Source organism: Primulina eburnea, chromosome 7, assembly GCF_022965805.1.
Source record: "Primulina eburnea isolate SZY01 chromosome 7, ASM2296580v1, whole genome shotgun sequence".
Taxonomy (NCBI): Eukaryota; Viridiplantae; Streptophyta; class Magnoliopsida; order Lamiales; family Gesneriaceae; genus Primulina; species Primulina eburnea.
In genome coordinates, this window is record NC_133107.1 from 2,991,130 (window position 1) to 3,008,812 (window position 17,683).

At 32.9% G+C, this 17,683-nt stretch overlaps 3 protein-coding genes across 5 annotated transcripts; 1 reads left to right on the forward strand and 2 right to left on the reverse strand.

The window, feature by feature from the left end:
* Window positions 1-381: 381 nt before the first annotated feature.
* LOC140835982 (8-hydroxyquercetin 8-O-methyltransferase-like) lies at window positions 382-2,085 on the reverse strand. Its single transcript, XM_073201398.1, has 2 exons — window positions 1,254-2,085; window positions 382-814 (listed from the first exon to the last, which is right to left on the reverse strand). Exons 1-2 carry the CDS (start codon window positions 2,025-2,027, stop codon window positions 512-514), a joined length of 1,077 nt encoding a protein of 358 aa, XP_073057499.1. The 5' UTR covers window positions 2,028-2,085; the 3' UTR covers window positions 382-511.
* A 5,673-nt stretch (window positions 2,086-7,758) lies between these two features.
* On the reverse strand, window positions 7,759-10,147 carry LOC140835983 (cytochrome P450 CYP72A219-like). The gene is made up of 5 exons (XM_073201399.1): window positions 9,724-10,147; window positions 9,384-9,604; window positions 9,047-9,291; window positions 8,351-8,735; window positions 7,759-8,246 (listed from the first exon to the last, which is right to left on the reverse strand). Exons 1-5 carry the CDS (start codon window positions 9,995-9,997, stop codon window positions 7,821-7,823), a joined length of 1,551 nt encoding a protein of 516 aa, XP_073057500.1. The 5' UTR covers window positions 9,998-10,147; the 3' UTR covers window positions 7,759-7,820.
* Window positions 10,148-12,585: 2,438 nt separating this feature from the next.
* LOC140836622 (uncharacterized) lies at window positions 12,586-17,270 on the forward strand. 3 transcript variants are annotated; one of them, XM_073202278.1, is made up of 5 exons: window positions 12,586-12,696; window positions 13,993-14,387; window positions 15,374-15,918; window positions 16,032-16,095; window positions 16,431-17,270. In XM_073202278.1, exons 2-5 carry the CDS (start codon window positions 14,000-14,002, stop codon window positions 16,853-16,855), a joined length of 1,422 nt encoding a protein of 473 aa, XP_073058379.1. In that variant the 5' UTR covers window positions 12,586-12,696; window positions 13,993-13,999; the 3' UTR covers window positions 16,856-17,270. The 3 variants fall into 3 exon arrangements, with proteins under 3 accessions (XP_073058379.1, XP_073058382.1, XP_073058380.1); XM_073202281.1 differs by having other exon boundaries at window positions 12,587-12,664; XM_073202279.1 differs by having other exon boundaries at window positions 12,594-12,696; window positions 13,943-14,387.
* The last annotated feature ends 413 nt before the right edge of the window (window positions 17,271-17,683 follow it).

The window sequence follows — 17,683 nt, forward strand, 5'->3', positions numbered from 1 at the left end:
GATATAGTGTCGGACGATAACAATTTTCAATATCATATGACATATGTTTTGTTATTTTAAATCGGCACGTAAAAGACTGAAAGTAAATTAAAATTAATCTTCATTTTTTCTTAAAAGAATATCCTCCAACCTAATGGATAATAGATAAGAGATTACACTGAATTTGATTAGAAACACATAAAAAAGTCATTAATTTGAGTTAATAAAATTATTAAAAAAATATAGTTCTAGAAGTAAAAACTTTACTAACATTCAACGTTAAATATTGGAAAATTAAATATGTTAAATACAATTCCTGGTAGAGTCAATGATAGAATTAAGAAATAGTATTAGAAAAGTGTAGATTAATGCTCATACAAATAAATAATTCATAAAAACAACTTTTTTAAAACATGCCCACTTTATTAATTTCTGGATATAAGTTTTCTTTATTACAAACCAAACGGATACGTGTGTAGAAAAATGAAAATTTAAGAAAACATTAATCAATAAATTTCATGATATTCTTAAATTAGGGAAAGATCTCAATAATAGCTCTTATTCCCAAGCAAGGAGTAATCTGATAGCTCGAGAAACCCGCAGTTGAAAAGAGTTGTTTCCATTGTTTCTCGGTTCTCTCTTTTCCGGTGGTCAAACTCATCATTTGTATATCACATAAGTATTGAGTTTCTGTTGTCTCATGTTCATCGTCACAATCCACAACCACCATCTCTACTAATATCACTTTTCCGCCATTTTCTTTGTCGGGAATTGCTTCTTTGCATTTCTTCAATATAGCCACGCACTCTTCATCATTCCAATCGTGCAATACCCTCTGCATCATCATCATCATCATCATCATCATCATGTCAAATTAACAAGCTCTAGATTAATGGCGAATCACATGATAAGCGACCACTAATACATACAAATATATGCTACCAAAATTGTTTTTTTTTATGCTATAATATTGTTATCGGAACTGAGTTATAGTCACGTATCTTTCTTCGTTTTTTTGTTGGCAATACTAGTTTTTTCTGGTGGAGTGCTTATCTTAGAACGTGATACTTCACATGTATGACATCATTTTTATATGAAGATTTATTAAAATTGCTATTAAAAAAAAGTTAGCTGACTAGCTAACCCAGAAATTCGATATCATGAACAAAATTGCAAATAATAAATATAAAGAGCCAAATTGCAATTTTCTTTGAAAGTTATATATAAACAATAAATATTGTAGATAGTGATATACTTGAAGGTTGAATTGATACCTTGAGGAATACAGCATTAGCACGAGGAACAAAATCAAACATGTCTCCACCGACAAAGGCAAAGTTATCAGTCCCTTCCAAGCCAGCAACAACGTGAGGAAGATCCAAAACAATACACTTCAACCCAGGGAACGCATCAGCGATAAACTTAGCCATGATTCCTATGCCTCCCCCAACGTCAACAACTGATTCCAAACCTTCAAAAACATGTTTGCAATCTCTAGAAAGCACACTAGCCACAAAACGTGAATCGCTAGCCATTGCTTCATTAAAGAACTGATTCAACCTCGGATTGTTTCCTGAAAGCTCCCAAAATGGCTTTCCATGAGCGCTGACACATGCCGTGGGAGTGTCGTTTTTAAACCACTCTCCCAAATGATTGCATGGATATACCAAAAGAGGGTCGAGCATGGCTGCTACAAATGGTTCTAGGCTCAGGGGATCTTCTTTTACCAGGAGACGAGAGGCTGGTGTTAGCCAATAGCCCTCTTTTTCATCGTCGTTGGAGATGGAGACCTTGACGAAGAACTTCGAATGGATCAAAAGGCGCATGAGACGATCCACATCATGGGATTTTTGTTTGTTGATTGGGAGTGCATGGATTAATTCTGAAAAGGTGATTGGTTTGCCATGTTTGTGGATGATATCAAATATCCCAAGTTCCATTGCACATTTTAGAGACATGGAGTTTACGAAACTGAAAATTTGATTACATACATGATCGCGAGCGTTAAGGAGTTGCTTAGCAGAAACTATCTCATCAGAGAAGGCCATTTCTTGAGGATAAAATTGGAAAACTGAAGATCGGTAAGTACCATTTACACAAGATAATCTTGTCAATTTATAGGACTCAATTACTTAAGAATATAATTAACATAATGCTCTTTTGTAATGGAAGGCGTCATTTTAAAATTCGAATAAAATTTTGATATGATTCAGATAGTTCCGTGTCCTAATAGATTTTTATTTAATATTAAATAAATAAAGGGTATATAACTTGATATTAAATGAAAGACGTTCACGACATCAAAAAGTTGGTCTCATGTGAGACCGTCTCACGGATCTTAATCTGTGAGACGGGTCAACTTAACCCATATTCACAATAAAAAGTAATATTCTTAGATACTGTTTGGTTCAAGTACTTGTAAGTACTAATATAAATAGTCATATCATATCACTTATTTTGTACAAGTATTGTTTATCTCGATCAATCAAATTATTAATTATTTATTTCCCATCAATCAAATACGTAATAATTTATCTCACATCAATCAAATCAATAATATAAAATTACGATATCACCCTTAATAAATAATATTATTAATATTCTATTAATATTTTCAACAATGACAAAATGGTAATATCATATTATCTTAAATTTAATCAATCAAATCAATTAAATCAAACACTATATTAACTATAATTTTCTATTTATTTTATTATTACAAAATATTACTTATCTCCATGCTATATATCTCATACCATGAACCAAACAGTACCTTAGCATAAAAAATAATATTTTTTCATGGATAACTCAAATAATAGATCCGTCTCACAAATACGACTCGTGAGACCGTCTCACTCCAGTTTTTGCCGACATCAAATTGGTATTTAAGGGGTTCAAGTTTAACGATATAGTATAGGCTTAATTTAAATAAAGTAAGTAAAATGGTTTTTCAATAAATTTAATAAATTGAACAATTCGTGAATTGAATTATTTCTTAATATTACATTTTAAATTTAAAATAGATAAATTGTTGATGAATCTTGTACTCATTGAAGAATTGTATCAATACAATGATTTAATTATTATTATTATTATTATTATTATTGAAAATGGTCTGAGCGAACATATTTGAATCCTCTGGTAAAAGCCGAATTTTCCAAGAGTATTTTGAACATGCAATTAGAGCCTAACACGTTATTTTTACTATGTGATACCTACTCATTTAAATAAATAATGTTTTTCATATATTTAATCATAACTATAATATTTAATATATTTTAAAAATTAAAAAATACACATATAATCTCTACGGATTACATAGTTAATATAATTCTATTATGATTATCAAAATAATAATTTAAAACTATAACAAAATTTTATTATATATATATATATATAGTCTTGTTATCCTGCATCCCTTGGGTGCAGGGTAACGAGGGCGCCTGCACAGCTGGTGATGTGTTGGCGCCCAGCTGTTTTTTTTAATTTTTTTATTTTTTTTAATTTTTTAATTTTTTTTAAAAAAATCTTTTTATTTATTTATTTAACAGAATCACGACAAACGCTCAAAATCACAGAATCCACATAAAAAAATTCTCTTTATTTTTTGTCATTACGAGACAAATATTTTATTTGGGTTATTAATGAAAAAATATTACTTTTTATTGTGAATATCGGTAAAATTGACCAGTCTCACAGATAAAAATTTGTGAGATCGTTTCACAAGAGATATATTCATAAAATTTATATCATTATTCTTATTATATTATGCTTAGAATATATTTGACATTGACAAATATAGAAGGTACGGAAATTACGTCGGAGACTAAGTTGGATTATCATTAATTAAATAACTCGTGCACAGAATTCAACTGCCTTTAAATAAATTCTCTCGGAATCAGTGAATTACATATTACTCTAACCTTTTATTTTACTCCTAATTATTTATTTACTTTATTCATAATTATAGAATTCTGGTTCAAGAAAAATCCTCATTAGATTAAGAGAGTGTGTTTAAAAAAAATATATTATCAAATAACATGACACAAAAACTGTGCCTCAAATGGAGAAAATATAATAAAGTTTAGCAAAAACTTGTTTGAAATTACAAGACAGATATTATATTATTTTAAAATATAATATTTTATTTAAAAAAAAATAAAAAATAAAAAAAAACAACTGGGCGCCAGCACAGCGCCAAGCTGGCCACGTTACCCTGCACCCAAGGGGTGCAGGGTAACAAGCCTTATATATATATAATTATTTTATACATATATAGTGTGTGCGTCGTCAGTTAATATTTATAATGATATTAAATTCTTTAATATTATTTAAGGACACTATCAATATTCAAAGTGTTAGGATCGAGAAAGAGTTTAGAGGGGGTGAATAAACTCTTTAAAAATATTTGTTTTAAAATTTGATTTCAACCGTTTTTGGACGCGTGAAAATTTTTCTCAAAGAGTTAGAAATATGAACCACTTGACACGTGTGGAAACCGATTCAATATTTTTAATGATGATTTCAGCGGTTGGCAATCTAATCAACAAGATACGGTTTAAACTGTAAGAACTTGAGGAAAGTAAAGACACACGATTTTTGTGGATGCTCGGAGATAAAACTCCTACGTTATCCCTTCTTCCTCTTTAAGAAGAATTCCATTAAAAGACTGTAGCTTTACAAAAATATTTGCAACAATCCACTCCAATCATGACTTATCACATTGTCTGTTTTAAAACTCTTAATGATCACTTTAGACTTCTGGATTTTAAGAACCCTCGGTTCACCAGACACAACTATTAATCGAATAACCAAAAGGTTATTGATGTAAATAAACAATCTTGCTTTGGTAGCACAAATATGATCCTTGAAAGATCAGATATCTTTCTATTGAGTGCGTGCTTGAATGAGCGATTGATGTATAAAATCTTTGACTGCACTCAGATTCTTGAAGTATGCAGGCTTGGAATAATTTCGTTGTTGAAACCTTGATGGTTGTGTATCTCGTTTTCTTTCGTCTCGCAGTTGTATACTTTCAGCTCTACTTATATAAGCTGTCATTCCAACGGTCGGAAAGAGATGAGCAACGTTAACCTGTAATATTGGAATGAAATGTCACTGTCAGCTGTAAATACATTAAATGTTCTTCAGCAGAGCATTTAGTGTTCTCTTTGCTAGCACAATTTTGAATCTCGTTCCTCGAAGAATTACTTTTAATTATCCTTTTATGAGAACTGTTTTTATAATCAGAACTTATAGGACATAAATAATCATTTTCTTTTGAGATAGTGACTTAAATACAGATTGATATATGGATTTGTGCATAACATGGTTGACTTGTGGCGATGCATACCCATTTAAATGTTTTGAACCGTTCAGAGAATGTTTTTCTTTAAGTGAGCAATAAATGACTCTTAAATGACTTCAACATAATGTTCTTTGAACAACTGGTTTGAACTTCTTCTTTAAATGGTTGAAACTGTTATGCAGCCTGAATTCTTGAAGCGTTTGGAAATCAAGCAGTTGAACTGGCACCTGTTATAAATAAGACTTTGCAGCTGTTTCCTGAAACAGTCAAGTGCTTGTTTTAATTTTATCGACCGCCAAAACTCTGTGAGTAATAATAATTTTTTAACACAAAAACTTACAAATATTTCATCCTGCTGGCAGTACAATTTAGAATTCTTGTCTCAAATTTAAAAAATAGCATCTCATTTTGAATTCTTATGTAAACATCAAATTGTTGTAGTGCATGCTCCTCAAAATTAAAATTAAAATCAGTTAAAATTGTATTAACTAAATAGTTTGAAATTTATTTTTCCAATATGATATTGTATGTATATCCCCATGACCGATATAATAATAATAATAATAATAATAATAATAATAATAATAATAATAATAATAATAATAATAATAATAATAAAATATATCCAACTATGAATATATATATATATATATATATATATATATATATAAAATAATTAAATATATCCAACTATGACTATAATTGGATATGGCCGCCCACCACTTTTGAATGTAATTTAATATCCGCATCTGATTTTTTTTCAATGAGAAATTTGGACTCGATAGGGTGGCTTCTGGAATTCCTGCTGGAATGAGAGAAATCCACTCAAAATTTACTTCTAATCTCAAGTAGTTATTTTTCAGTCTTTCTTTCAAAATATTAATTCGAATTTAAATCTCCTATTCAAATGAAACCGAAGATATACTTAATTATATCAATATATTTGAAATCATATATTTCAAATAAATTTGACAATCTCGAAAGAATTTATGTTCGTAATAAATTCTCAACAAGAAGTATACATATAAAAAAACACACCATTTATTTAATAAAAAAAAACACACCATTAATTTTCTTTCATTCACACATAATATATATTCTTACATTATGGAAAAATCTCGATTGGAGATCTCATTCCTAAACAAAGAGTAATCTTGTTAAAACCAGCAGCCAAAAAGATTTCTTCCCGTTGTTTCTCAGTTCTATCTTTTCCAATGACCAAAGTCTTCATCTACGTATGAATTAAAAAGAAGAGAGTTTCAGCTGCCTCGTGCTCTTTTATTATTATTACTCTTCCTCCATTTTCTTTCTTAGGGGCTGCTTCTTTGTATTTCGTCAATATTTTATTGATTCTTCGTCAGTCCAATCATACTACATCACCATGTCAATTAATTAGTTCTTAATTCACAATCTGAGGGTAGTTCGAGAAAAAATAAGGTTACTTGCATAATAGTTTATTCAACGTAACAAGACATTATATAAGGAAATATATATTTTTTGTTCAGCCTACTTTGTCCAATTTTAGGCTTTACTCTATTACATTTTAACTCGTTAAACTTTGGTCTAAATTCTTATGTGGTGTTGGAAATATAAATATTTTCTGTTGTCGCATCAATATAACCAATGTGCCACCAATAATTATTCTTCATTCATATATATATATATATATATATATATATATATATATATATGTAACACATATATAACACATACATTATATTATTAGGGGACGTTTGGTTCATGGGATTAGGTGGGTTAATGATTGTTAAACCCACTTAGTCAAGCGTTTGGTACGATTTTTATTTAACTAACTCAATCCCTTCTATAAATGATTATGTTATATAAGTTGTGATAAAATAATCACTCCTCACCCCCTATGATTATTTATCCAACTCTTAATCTATCTTATTTTTTAAATTTTACCCTTCTCTTATAACCAAACTCACCGCCACGACCGAGCACCGGCCGACCGCCGCCGTCTTCGGCCGACCGTCGCCGTCGCTTGACCGCAGGAATACCGCAGCCGCCATAGTTCGACCACCTCCGGCCGGCCGCCGCCTACTGACGGCCGGTCACCTCCTCCGCCGACTACCACACCGATGCCGCCGCCGGAGTAAAGAAGGAAAAAGAAAAGAAAAGAGCAATTTTGTCATTTTATCAAAAAATTCAAAATTATCTCACACTTAAAAATCATATCAAACATAATACTATTTTACATTTTATATTACATTTGTATCACAATCATTTTTTTTATTATTTATATACTAATTATTAGTTTATTTTATCCTCCAAATCAAAGTAGCCTTATATACATAATTTCAATGTGATAAATTAAGTAACTGAAAAGTGATATCAATCAACCATAAAATGATGAGCAAATGTGCAGATAAAGTAAAGTGCTCTCCAAATATACTGGAGTGGCTCTGGAAGGAAATGTGTAAATATTTTCAAACCTTTACGACAATCCAATGGAAAATGAGCATGCTTATAAATTATTCCCCGTTACAAGAAATGTCGCAGATTATTTTTTCCCCTATAGATGGTGCAACACCAAGTGAGCACCATGCTGGGGTTGAAGAGTTAGAGCGGTGTAAGGAGCATGAGTATACGACTTCGAAAGTTCAAAGGAGAAACGTTGCAGTATCATAGCTATAGCCATTTTTGCTTCTAACATCGCAAATGTTTGTCCGACACAGATCCGAGGCCCCCATCCAAATGGGAAAAATATGCCCTGCTTTTTTTGAGCCTTTGCTAATCCTTCGCTGAATCTTTCTGGCTTGAACTCCATTGCATCGTCCCCCCATATTTCACAGTTGTGATGAGATACTATTATAGGCAGCATAATCTGCACCCCTGCTGGCAATGTTAATTCACCCAATTTGGTTCCTTCGAATACCATTCGGCTAAGGGCTACCACCGGTGGATAAAGCCTTAGCACCTCATATAAAATCATGGTAACCTGCAATATATATGGTGATCACATTATTAGTGCTACATTCATATGTCGTCTGAATGTTATTGGTTTATATTCACGTGTTGATGGTATATATGGGTTTTCCTTACGATTTTTAGATGATTCAACCCATCGAAATCGGGTGGTTTGCTCCCAAACACTTGTGAAACCTCCTCTCGAGCTCTAGTCTGCCACTCAGGATACCTGCTCAGCAAAATCATTGTCCAAACGATAAGTACTGAAGTCGATTCCTGGCCGGCTAAGTAGAACACCTTGCATTCTTCTACTATTTCATCTATGCTCATCCCGTATTTCTTGTTTCCACGCTGTTCGATTTCTTGGAAATTTGATTCCAATAATATGCCCAATAAGTCATCATTGCAAGCTTCCCCCTTTTCCTTCTCCTCCAATCTTTTGTGGATCATTGCCCTTATTATTGATTGAATTTCTTTCTCTATGTTCTTCATTCTCTTGTTAGTTTTGGTCGGCATAAATCTGCTTAGAAAGAAAAGATCGAGTGATGTTGTAACAAAATAACTACTCATCTTATCCTATATATATATATTTATATATATATATATATACAAACTTTTGATATTAAGTTTGGTATCAGAACCAAAATGACATGTTCGATTCCTCTTAACTGCAAAATCAATGCAATTTATTATTGGAATTAAGAATTACTGTTGTACAGTTCAAAATCACTACCTCATATAAAGTTTGCTAGAACGATAACAACGTGTGGTCTTAACAAGAAATTTCAGTAAATCGTAATTGCATTTTGATATAGGTTATATTTTGATTACCTCCATCCTGGAATATACACAGATTGTGAAGCTTTGGTTCTGTACTCACCCTGCAACCTTTGAAGTTGGAATATCCTTCTACCTTGTTCAAAGTTACTACCGAATGCTGTTCTTGATATCACATCGCTAGTTAAAATTTTCAAATAAGGCCACACGTCGATTTCATTCGTTTCGTCCACCATAATTCGCTCTTCCAATTGGTTTATGACTTCTTGGCAACTAGAAAAGAAGGCAGGCATCATAAGCTGCACAAATAATGGCCATAGTCATGAAAAGTCAGCTCTTTAATTTGATAGTAGTGTTTCCAAAAACTTGTCATGTTCGATAACTCGATAACCTTCAACTTTTGGATGTGGAAGGCGGGGCTGACGATTTTCCTGTGTTTCGCCCATTTATCAGACTCGTAGAAAAGTAATCCTTGTACGAGCAGCTTGGCTAGCGGGTTCGGGTTTTTTGGCTTCTGATAGATAAAATTCTTCGACGTCACTTCTTTTATCAGGTCAGCATCTGTAATGAGTACTGTGGGTGTTTGACCTTTCCAAATGAAGCCGCCATTTCCTGAATTTTACCGTCCTTAATGCCATGTTTAAGCAAAGGATGTCGCACGTTCAAAAAAGACTTGATCCGCATTTCCCATGAAAGTGATCATTTGATAAAAATGAGATATGAATACATACCATATTTCTTGAAGGTTCTGTAGTAAAAGGGCATGACTCTTGGCTTGATATCATCATCAAAATTGATGGGCTTAGATATTGCTTCTTCATTAACATAGGAAATCTCTTTCGTGTCGCCGTAGATGAAGCGATACGAGCTCCCCCTGAGACCCTGCTGCCTCAGGAAATTTTCCAGTTTTTTAGGCCTACACCAACCCCAATTCACCACTCTCCATGTGCAAAATAGTACAACAACAGCACACCAGATAGAAAGACCGAGACACAGAATTTCCATTGTTACTCTGTCAGTATTACGGCTCCGCCAACCTCCATATATACGTTGTTCACTGAGAATTGAATTTTTTAGTGACTCCAAATTCTGGAAATTTGTAATCTGGCGCCACTAATATGGAAAAGACATTTTAAAAAAAATTCTCTTACAAAATCAAGTCAAGAGTTGATTTAGTATATAATCATAATAATATTGCGACAGATCTTTGAATTGAGTTATATATTTTATGTCATTTTATATTTAGATTTAGTATTGTTGACCTCAAAATAATTTTGTGCAAGCAATATGAGTAGATTTTTTGCAGCGTGTATTGGTAATTGCTTGGCCTCCTTGAACTCGAAAATGTAGACTCATTTTGGAGTAAATAAATGTGATTTACATTTGCCACGTGAAATGCATATAATTGACAAAAATACAACTAGAGATGTAAACTGATCGAACTATTTGCAAGTTGGCAAAAACTTGTGTCAGATGGTTTCACATGTAGTATTTAGTTTTGTGATCCAGATATCTTATTTGAATCATCCATAAAAAAATATTACTTTTTATGTTAAGAATATTATTTTTTATTGTGAATATCGGTAGGGTTGACTCATCTCACAGATAAAGATTCGTGAGACTGTTTCACAAAAGACATACTCTTGCGAGTTATTCGGAGCTTGGCTCGGTAAAAAACTCGTTCGTTACATGAATTTGTTTACATGAACACATTAGTTATTTATACGTTTACCAATATTATCTTATTTAAATTGATGTTCGAAAATAAATATCGAGTTTTAATATTATTTTTTTCTGCTTCACCGCATTTTGGATTTTGCAGCATTTTTTTCCTAAATGTTGATTGCAGAAAAGGCCACGATTGAGTTTTGATCACATTTTCTTACATAAGTTTCCCTTCGTTCAATGCGAGATCAATTCACAAGTTGATTGTGATAGTTTGTAGCATGCAAGAATTTTTTTTTTTAAATAATTGTCAAATTAAGTGGTTATATTTTATGAACTTATATTGTGTTCATCAAAATTATTTTCCTTCTATAACCAATATTGATCTTGTTTTTTCTTTGAAAGCGGATAACTTGTCAGACTTTTTTTTTCAAAATGATAATGACATATGTACAAAACAGGATTGTCTTTAAACAAATTCATCATTTTCTCAAATATATAAAAGAATTATAGCAATACTTATCATGTTCATTATCAATAACTGGATTTGCTTTCAGATAGACAAACTCTTTAAAATCAAAATTTAAGTTGTGAAATATTGCTTGTGATTGTGTCTTGCTTATTGTTGTCTATTTACAACAACAATTCTATTTTTTCATTCACATTTGAGTACTTTTTGTTTACTTGTTGGATTATCAGGTCCTCGATAATACAACTCTTGTTCATTTTCATTTGATCTTTAAATTGTGGAATAATTTTTGAAAATATTATACCATTAATCATTGTATCATTCAACAGAAAACAGAAGCAAATTTAGTAGTTTCAAGTTAATACAACTAATAATATCAATATGATAATTTCATGTACATATTTGCATATGAAGAGTATTTATAACAATATTTTTAGGAGAATGCATAGTAAATTTTTACCATGACTTTGTTTTGGCTCCAGTATTCATTTGAAAACTTACTTTTTCTTCAATGAATATCATCTTCCCAGTTGTTGTCGAACCTTGTTTTGTGAAGGTTTGATTTCCTTGTCGAAGAACAATCACTGTAATCCTTACATTATTTTCGTCTTCTTGCAGTGAATTGATAGGGAAAATAACACTTATCAATTTTCATTGTTGAAATAAAATGTCTGGATCTGTTTTATTTTTCTGAACAAATATTGGGAACTAACTTTAAAACACTCTGAATGTGTAATAATAGTAGCTTTCCAAGTGTTCCATTTGAAGGGGAAAAAAAGAGATTCTGAACATAGTGGCGCTTCATGTGTTCCATTTGAAATAGTTCCACAATTTCTCAAGCAAAACATAAGTAATTTACATTTATTAGGACTGTAATTCAGATAATTAAAGGCAATTTTAATTGTACTTTCTAGTATGTTTTCGAGTACTGATATCAACAAAATCGTTGTCGAGATGAGTTGAACCTAGAAAATTGTTGCGAAAGCCTTCCTTTTGCTATTGTTGACTTCATTGCTATCATTAATTTCTTAGTAACATAAAATACAAATAGAACAACAACTAATATTGAAAATATTAATGTGTGCGACTCTCAAAGATACATAAGACAAGTTCTTAATATAAGAATTGAAACATTGTCACAATTTGAATCCTTGTTAAAACAATTACCATATGTGAATAATGGTGAACATATTCAAGAGCACATTAACAACAAAATATGTCAAAACAAATATTCATTTAGACATAAAATATGTTTATTGTATAATTAATAAGACATAATGATAAAGTGTAATTTACATTTATGTCATAACAATAAAAAAAATATAATTCTAAACTAATAGATTTATTGACACGTTTAGATAGAAAATAAAAAAAATCAAAACCAATTTAAAAAAAAATTAAAATTTAGTTTCCAAACTATCAAAATTAAATTTCCAAATAATTTGATTTGAGTGGATTATTTCGACTTAACCAAAGTTTTGGTTAAGCAGGAATTCCTTTTCATCGAAATAGTGTGCGGCTCGACCAACAGAAAAGCGGTACGAGTTTTTCCGGAGTACTCGATTGGAAGGTGTCCATATCCCTCTCCTTTGATTTATGCTTGGCTTCAACAATGAAAGTTTTCTCTTTTCTTTTTCTTTTCCCTTTGTTTTTAGTTGTTATTTATTTATGTTTGAAATTATGAAGCTCTGGGAAACTGAAATTGATTGTGTATTGGACCTTCATACATCGGTACTGTGTCAAACCTGAGAATCTTGCTGGGTGAAACTGAAATTGGATTTTAGTTTCTGAGTTATGCTGTCGTGAATTAGTGGTGATCTTTATGAGTGTGTTCTTGATTTTGAGGTGATCTTTGATTCCTTTTACTTGCTTCATTAAAAATATCTTTTGTTATGCACAATTCGATGGAAGAATGAACGTTTATAAATGTTTAATGCTGAGATCTAATATCTGCTTCACAATCTATGTTTTAGTGGCTTACTCGATTGGGACTGGGAGGCTTTCCCCTCTCACCTGCCAGTCTAGTGGGTTAAGAGTTTTTTTTGACTCATTACGTAATTTTGGTGCTTTGTTTGAGAGACAATGCGATGAAATGGGTGACTTGGCAATGACTATTATCATGTTAACGTGGATAATTGGGCACGTGTCGATGTTATAAATTGAACAAAGGTGCATGAGCCGAATACTAAAAGGTAATGAAAAAACTCATCTTTGGTGGGCCGCGAGAGTGAGTTTTCAAACTGTATGTAGTGTTGGGATCCCATAATGGTTCCAGCATGAACAAATTTGTAATTGTTGATGAATTTGAGAGAGGCTATCTCATCTAAAACAGCTTCTCTTTTTGGGTTCAAGCTCTACTTTTATCGATGTGGTCCAATGTTCTGCCTCCAATTGAGAATCATGGTAGTGAATGAGCAATATCGGAAAGGTTTACCATCCGTTGAGTTCGGACAGTGTGAGCAATGTTTACATCGTAAAATCGATTAAAATGTATGCACCCAAATATGGGTAACTGAGGAAAAGCCATACAGAGTGGATCTTTGTGGGTTTCCTTTTCAACTAACTTGTAACTATGCAAATCCTAGTGCTCGCCTTTTCATCTATACCATGCCTTTGGAAGTACTAGGCTGGTTCCTGCAAGTCAAGGTAAGAGAATTGAAAGTCGGCAAATTAAATCCAAACATAAATCACTGGAACCATTATGGGACCTAATCGTAGGTGGCCAAAGTGACCAAACATTTAGAAGATGATCTTCTTAATTCCAACTCAATATGATTTGAGAATACTATGAATTTCTGTTATTTGCATATGTATAGGTTTGATGCTTATGACTCAATTGCGATATTTCTCAAATTGGACCATGTAGAGTTTAAATGATTCAAGAATTACAAAGGGAGTCCATGGACATTGATAATCCTAGAAAAAATGAAGGTAGTCCATGCAGGCCAAAGGAAAACGGTGTTCACCTCTATCCAGTATCTGTTAATGATTCTGGTGAAGGCCTTCCTTATGCTCCTGAAGATTGGCCTAATCCAGGGGATAAATGGGTTTGGAAGGTCGGGAGAAGAATCGCCGTGTCTGGATTCTTTCTGGACAGATACTTATATCTTCCCAGGCGTTTTCGCCAGACTGGTCAGGGAAGATGTTTTGCAAGTAGACTCTCGTTGGAACAGTACGTCCAAAAGCATTTCCCTGATGCGGATGTTGATGCTTTTTTTTCTTCATTTAGCTGGAAGATCCCTTCTAAAGCATTTAGGGGAGGTAAGCTTATGGCTTCTTGGTATTTCTGTACTTACTTTTTATTGTTAGATACAAGGCTTTAAGTTGTGTCTTGCTGATTAAATCAACACGACCTTTTTTGTCTCTCTAATTTTAACTCACATAACTTCTTAGAGCTGACATGTAATAGTTAATGTTATGTTTCAAGTTTTGAGTCTGCAGAAATAAATTTGATACTGTAGTATTTGGCTACCACACATAGTTTTATTTTGTTCTTGACGCTGTTGTGGTAGATTTCAATGTCGGATTCAAATACAATGGTTGCTATGTGATACTCACGGGAAATTTAGGGTCCGATCTATGCAAGCGTCACTAATCCAGACACGGGCTTCAAAATTACCTTGCGCCTGAAATCACAAATAAGACCGTTAGGAGAGGGCCAAGAGGGTGTCCTGGCGTAGCCCCTCCGACGCTCCCCTCCGACGCTAAAGTCAGAGACTGAGGATATATGGGGGGAGCAGCTAAGAGCGCTGCTGAAAACAATATATTGACTCTATAATCATACGCTCAAACCTGGTATTTATAGGAGAATACTGGGCCATTCACCTGTGGACCTTAGAGATGGACCGGGAGTTTGGGCCGGATCTCGATGGGTTCATCCCTGGGGTATCACTATGTAAATAAAGATTCAGGGGATGCCAGTTTTCTATAGATCAAGTTACATTGGATAGGCACGAGAGTTTTGCAAATCTTCATACAAGCTGGATATTATCTGTTGCTCTTCTTATCTTAAATTATACTCCTTAAAAGTTTATAATAGATATGCTGGTAAGATGGGGCAACTGAGTTGTATTTTGTTTTCACATACCTATTTTGAACGCATCATTTGAACAAAGTTGCGTCCTTAGGTTACATGATATACACATTTCCTACCATAAATATCCATTTATTTCGAAGTTATTTAGACCTTTTTGGCCAATTTTTTTTTTTGCTAAATTTAACTATGGACGTGTTGGTTACTGGTGTAGATGATAAAGAAATCTTCAGAAATATCAGTGACACTTCAGAACATCCAGAATCTGATTCACCTATGGGTGGTTGTAAGGCTGGAAACAAATTTTGCAGCGGCTTAGATACTGGAGAAGACTCTGTTTTAGAAATCATGTTCTGTGATATTTGCTGCAGTGAACCCAGTTTCTGCCGAGATTGTTGTTGTATACTGTGCAGTAGGACTATTAATAAAGCTCTTGGTTCCCACAGTTACATTAGGTGTGAAGCAACTATTGATGGATACATATGTGGACACAATTGCCATATTGACTGTGCTCTCCGTGCTTATATGGCTGGGACAGTCGGAGGAGGCATTGGTTTGGAAGCAGAGTACTATTGCTGCCGCTGTGATTCAAGGACAGATCTGGTTTCACATGTTTCAAAACTTCTACAAACTTGTGAATCAATTGATTCTCGTGATGATATTGAGAAGATTCTAAATGTTGGTATTTGTGTTTTACGCGGATCAAAGAAAACAAGTGCCCATCAGTTGTTAAACAGTATTGACGAGGCCATGTTAAAGGTATCCGAAGAGACTGTTAGATGATTGGTTGTTTGTTTTCTTGAAGAAGTTTTTCTTTGTTATTTATAGAGTTTTTTAAACCATCAGCATGACCAATCTGATGTTTACGTCAGCTTAAGAATGGAACATATATCGAAGATATTTGGAAGAAGGAAGAAGTCTCTGCAGTTGCTGATGGTATCTTGTCTCTCTCCTCTTTCCAACTTTAAGCATCTTTTATTGTTACGAGCCTCAGTCTCACACTTTACTGGAAAAGATTTCCAGTATATTAATCTTTTCAACGAAACTCTCAAATTTTCTCATGTATTCGTCTTCATCACGAGCAACTAAATAATTGTTTGTAGTACAGTAGAAAATGAACCGTTGCATTAACATATACATAATATTTTTTCACCGCATATCACGACTTCATCTTCTGTCATTAGTCTAAACTCTGTTTCATTTGGAATAATACAGTTTCTCTTGATTTTTTTAGTCTTTTTGAACCTTTGAAATGGTATGGCTGTCATCAGATGAAAATGGTGTCCCAGAATCAACAGAGGATGAGGAGTTACAAGATCGCATTATGGATTTGCGTCAATCATTATCTTTAACATTTGACCCTCGGGTTGAATCTCTTAAACTTGAGGATGAAATCGATCATGTTTTGAATGCACTAAGGAAGTCTCAGGAGCTTGAGTACATACTTGCGGAGGAACGGCTTTCCATTCAGAAGGATCGCATTATAAATCTCTATCAACAGCTTGACAAAGAGAGGCTTGAGCTTTCTCTAGATGCAGCAAGGAAGGACCAAGACTCAGTTCCGGATGTTGTCCTGTGTCGGATTAAACAGATAAAAAGAGAACTATCCTCACTCAAAGACATGGAAGAAGTTTCAAAGGGATTTGGAAGAGTTCCAAAACATATTCTCGAGGAACAATTTGATATCGATGTTTAGTTGCGAGATTGTAGAGTTTTGACAAGTTATATGTTACCTTGCAAATCACCGATATATTGGGATGAAGATCTAACATCATGGTTAAAATTATTTTCTTGATTTTGGTTAATATTTTTTTCATCAATTGGTTTCACGATTACCATTTTGAAAATGGAGTGGGGTTTCGAGGCAGTGTGCCATCCATGGAGGTGGCCGTGAGTGATCTCGAAGGATAGATGTGAGCATGCTTTGGGAATGAAAGTGTGTACAGTTTAGTGTGGATGCAAAAGATTTCAAATGCAAACAACCAACTGAACTACTACTGTAAGCTATGGATCTGGAATTAGCAATGCCCTTATCAGGGAGTAATTGATGTGATGTTAAGTCATCTACTTAAATTTTTATTCTCTAAATAAAATGAGTGTAATATTGAGTATGGTCGAATCCACATGAACGATGATGATTTTTTTCAGAAAAAATAAATAACAGAGTGTTTTGTTGGATAAAAACAAAATAAAATATTAAAACTAAAATTAGAAAACAATAAATATAATAAATCTAAACGAGAATTAAATAACATTGATGAATTATTAAGGAATGAGAAAACTCAATCTTATCGAGTTCTGATTCAAAAGAGTTCTATTTTCGATTATAGCATTGGTAATAGGCTAAAAATTATTTATTCATGTATTTCCAAACAATTAACCTTAGAATTATAAAGATAGTCACTAAAATCTTTATGTTTTCTTAATTTAATTGACCAAACCCAGCATCCAGTCAAAATTTATCATTAATCAACCATGCACGATAGCATTCTATATTAATTAAGATAACATTTTTGTTTAGTGA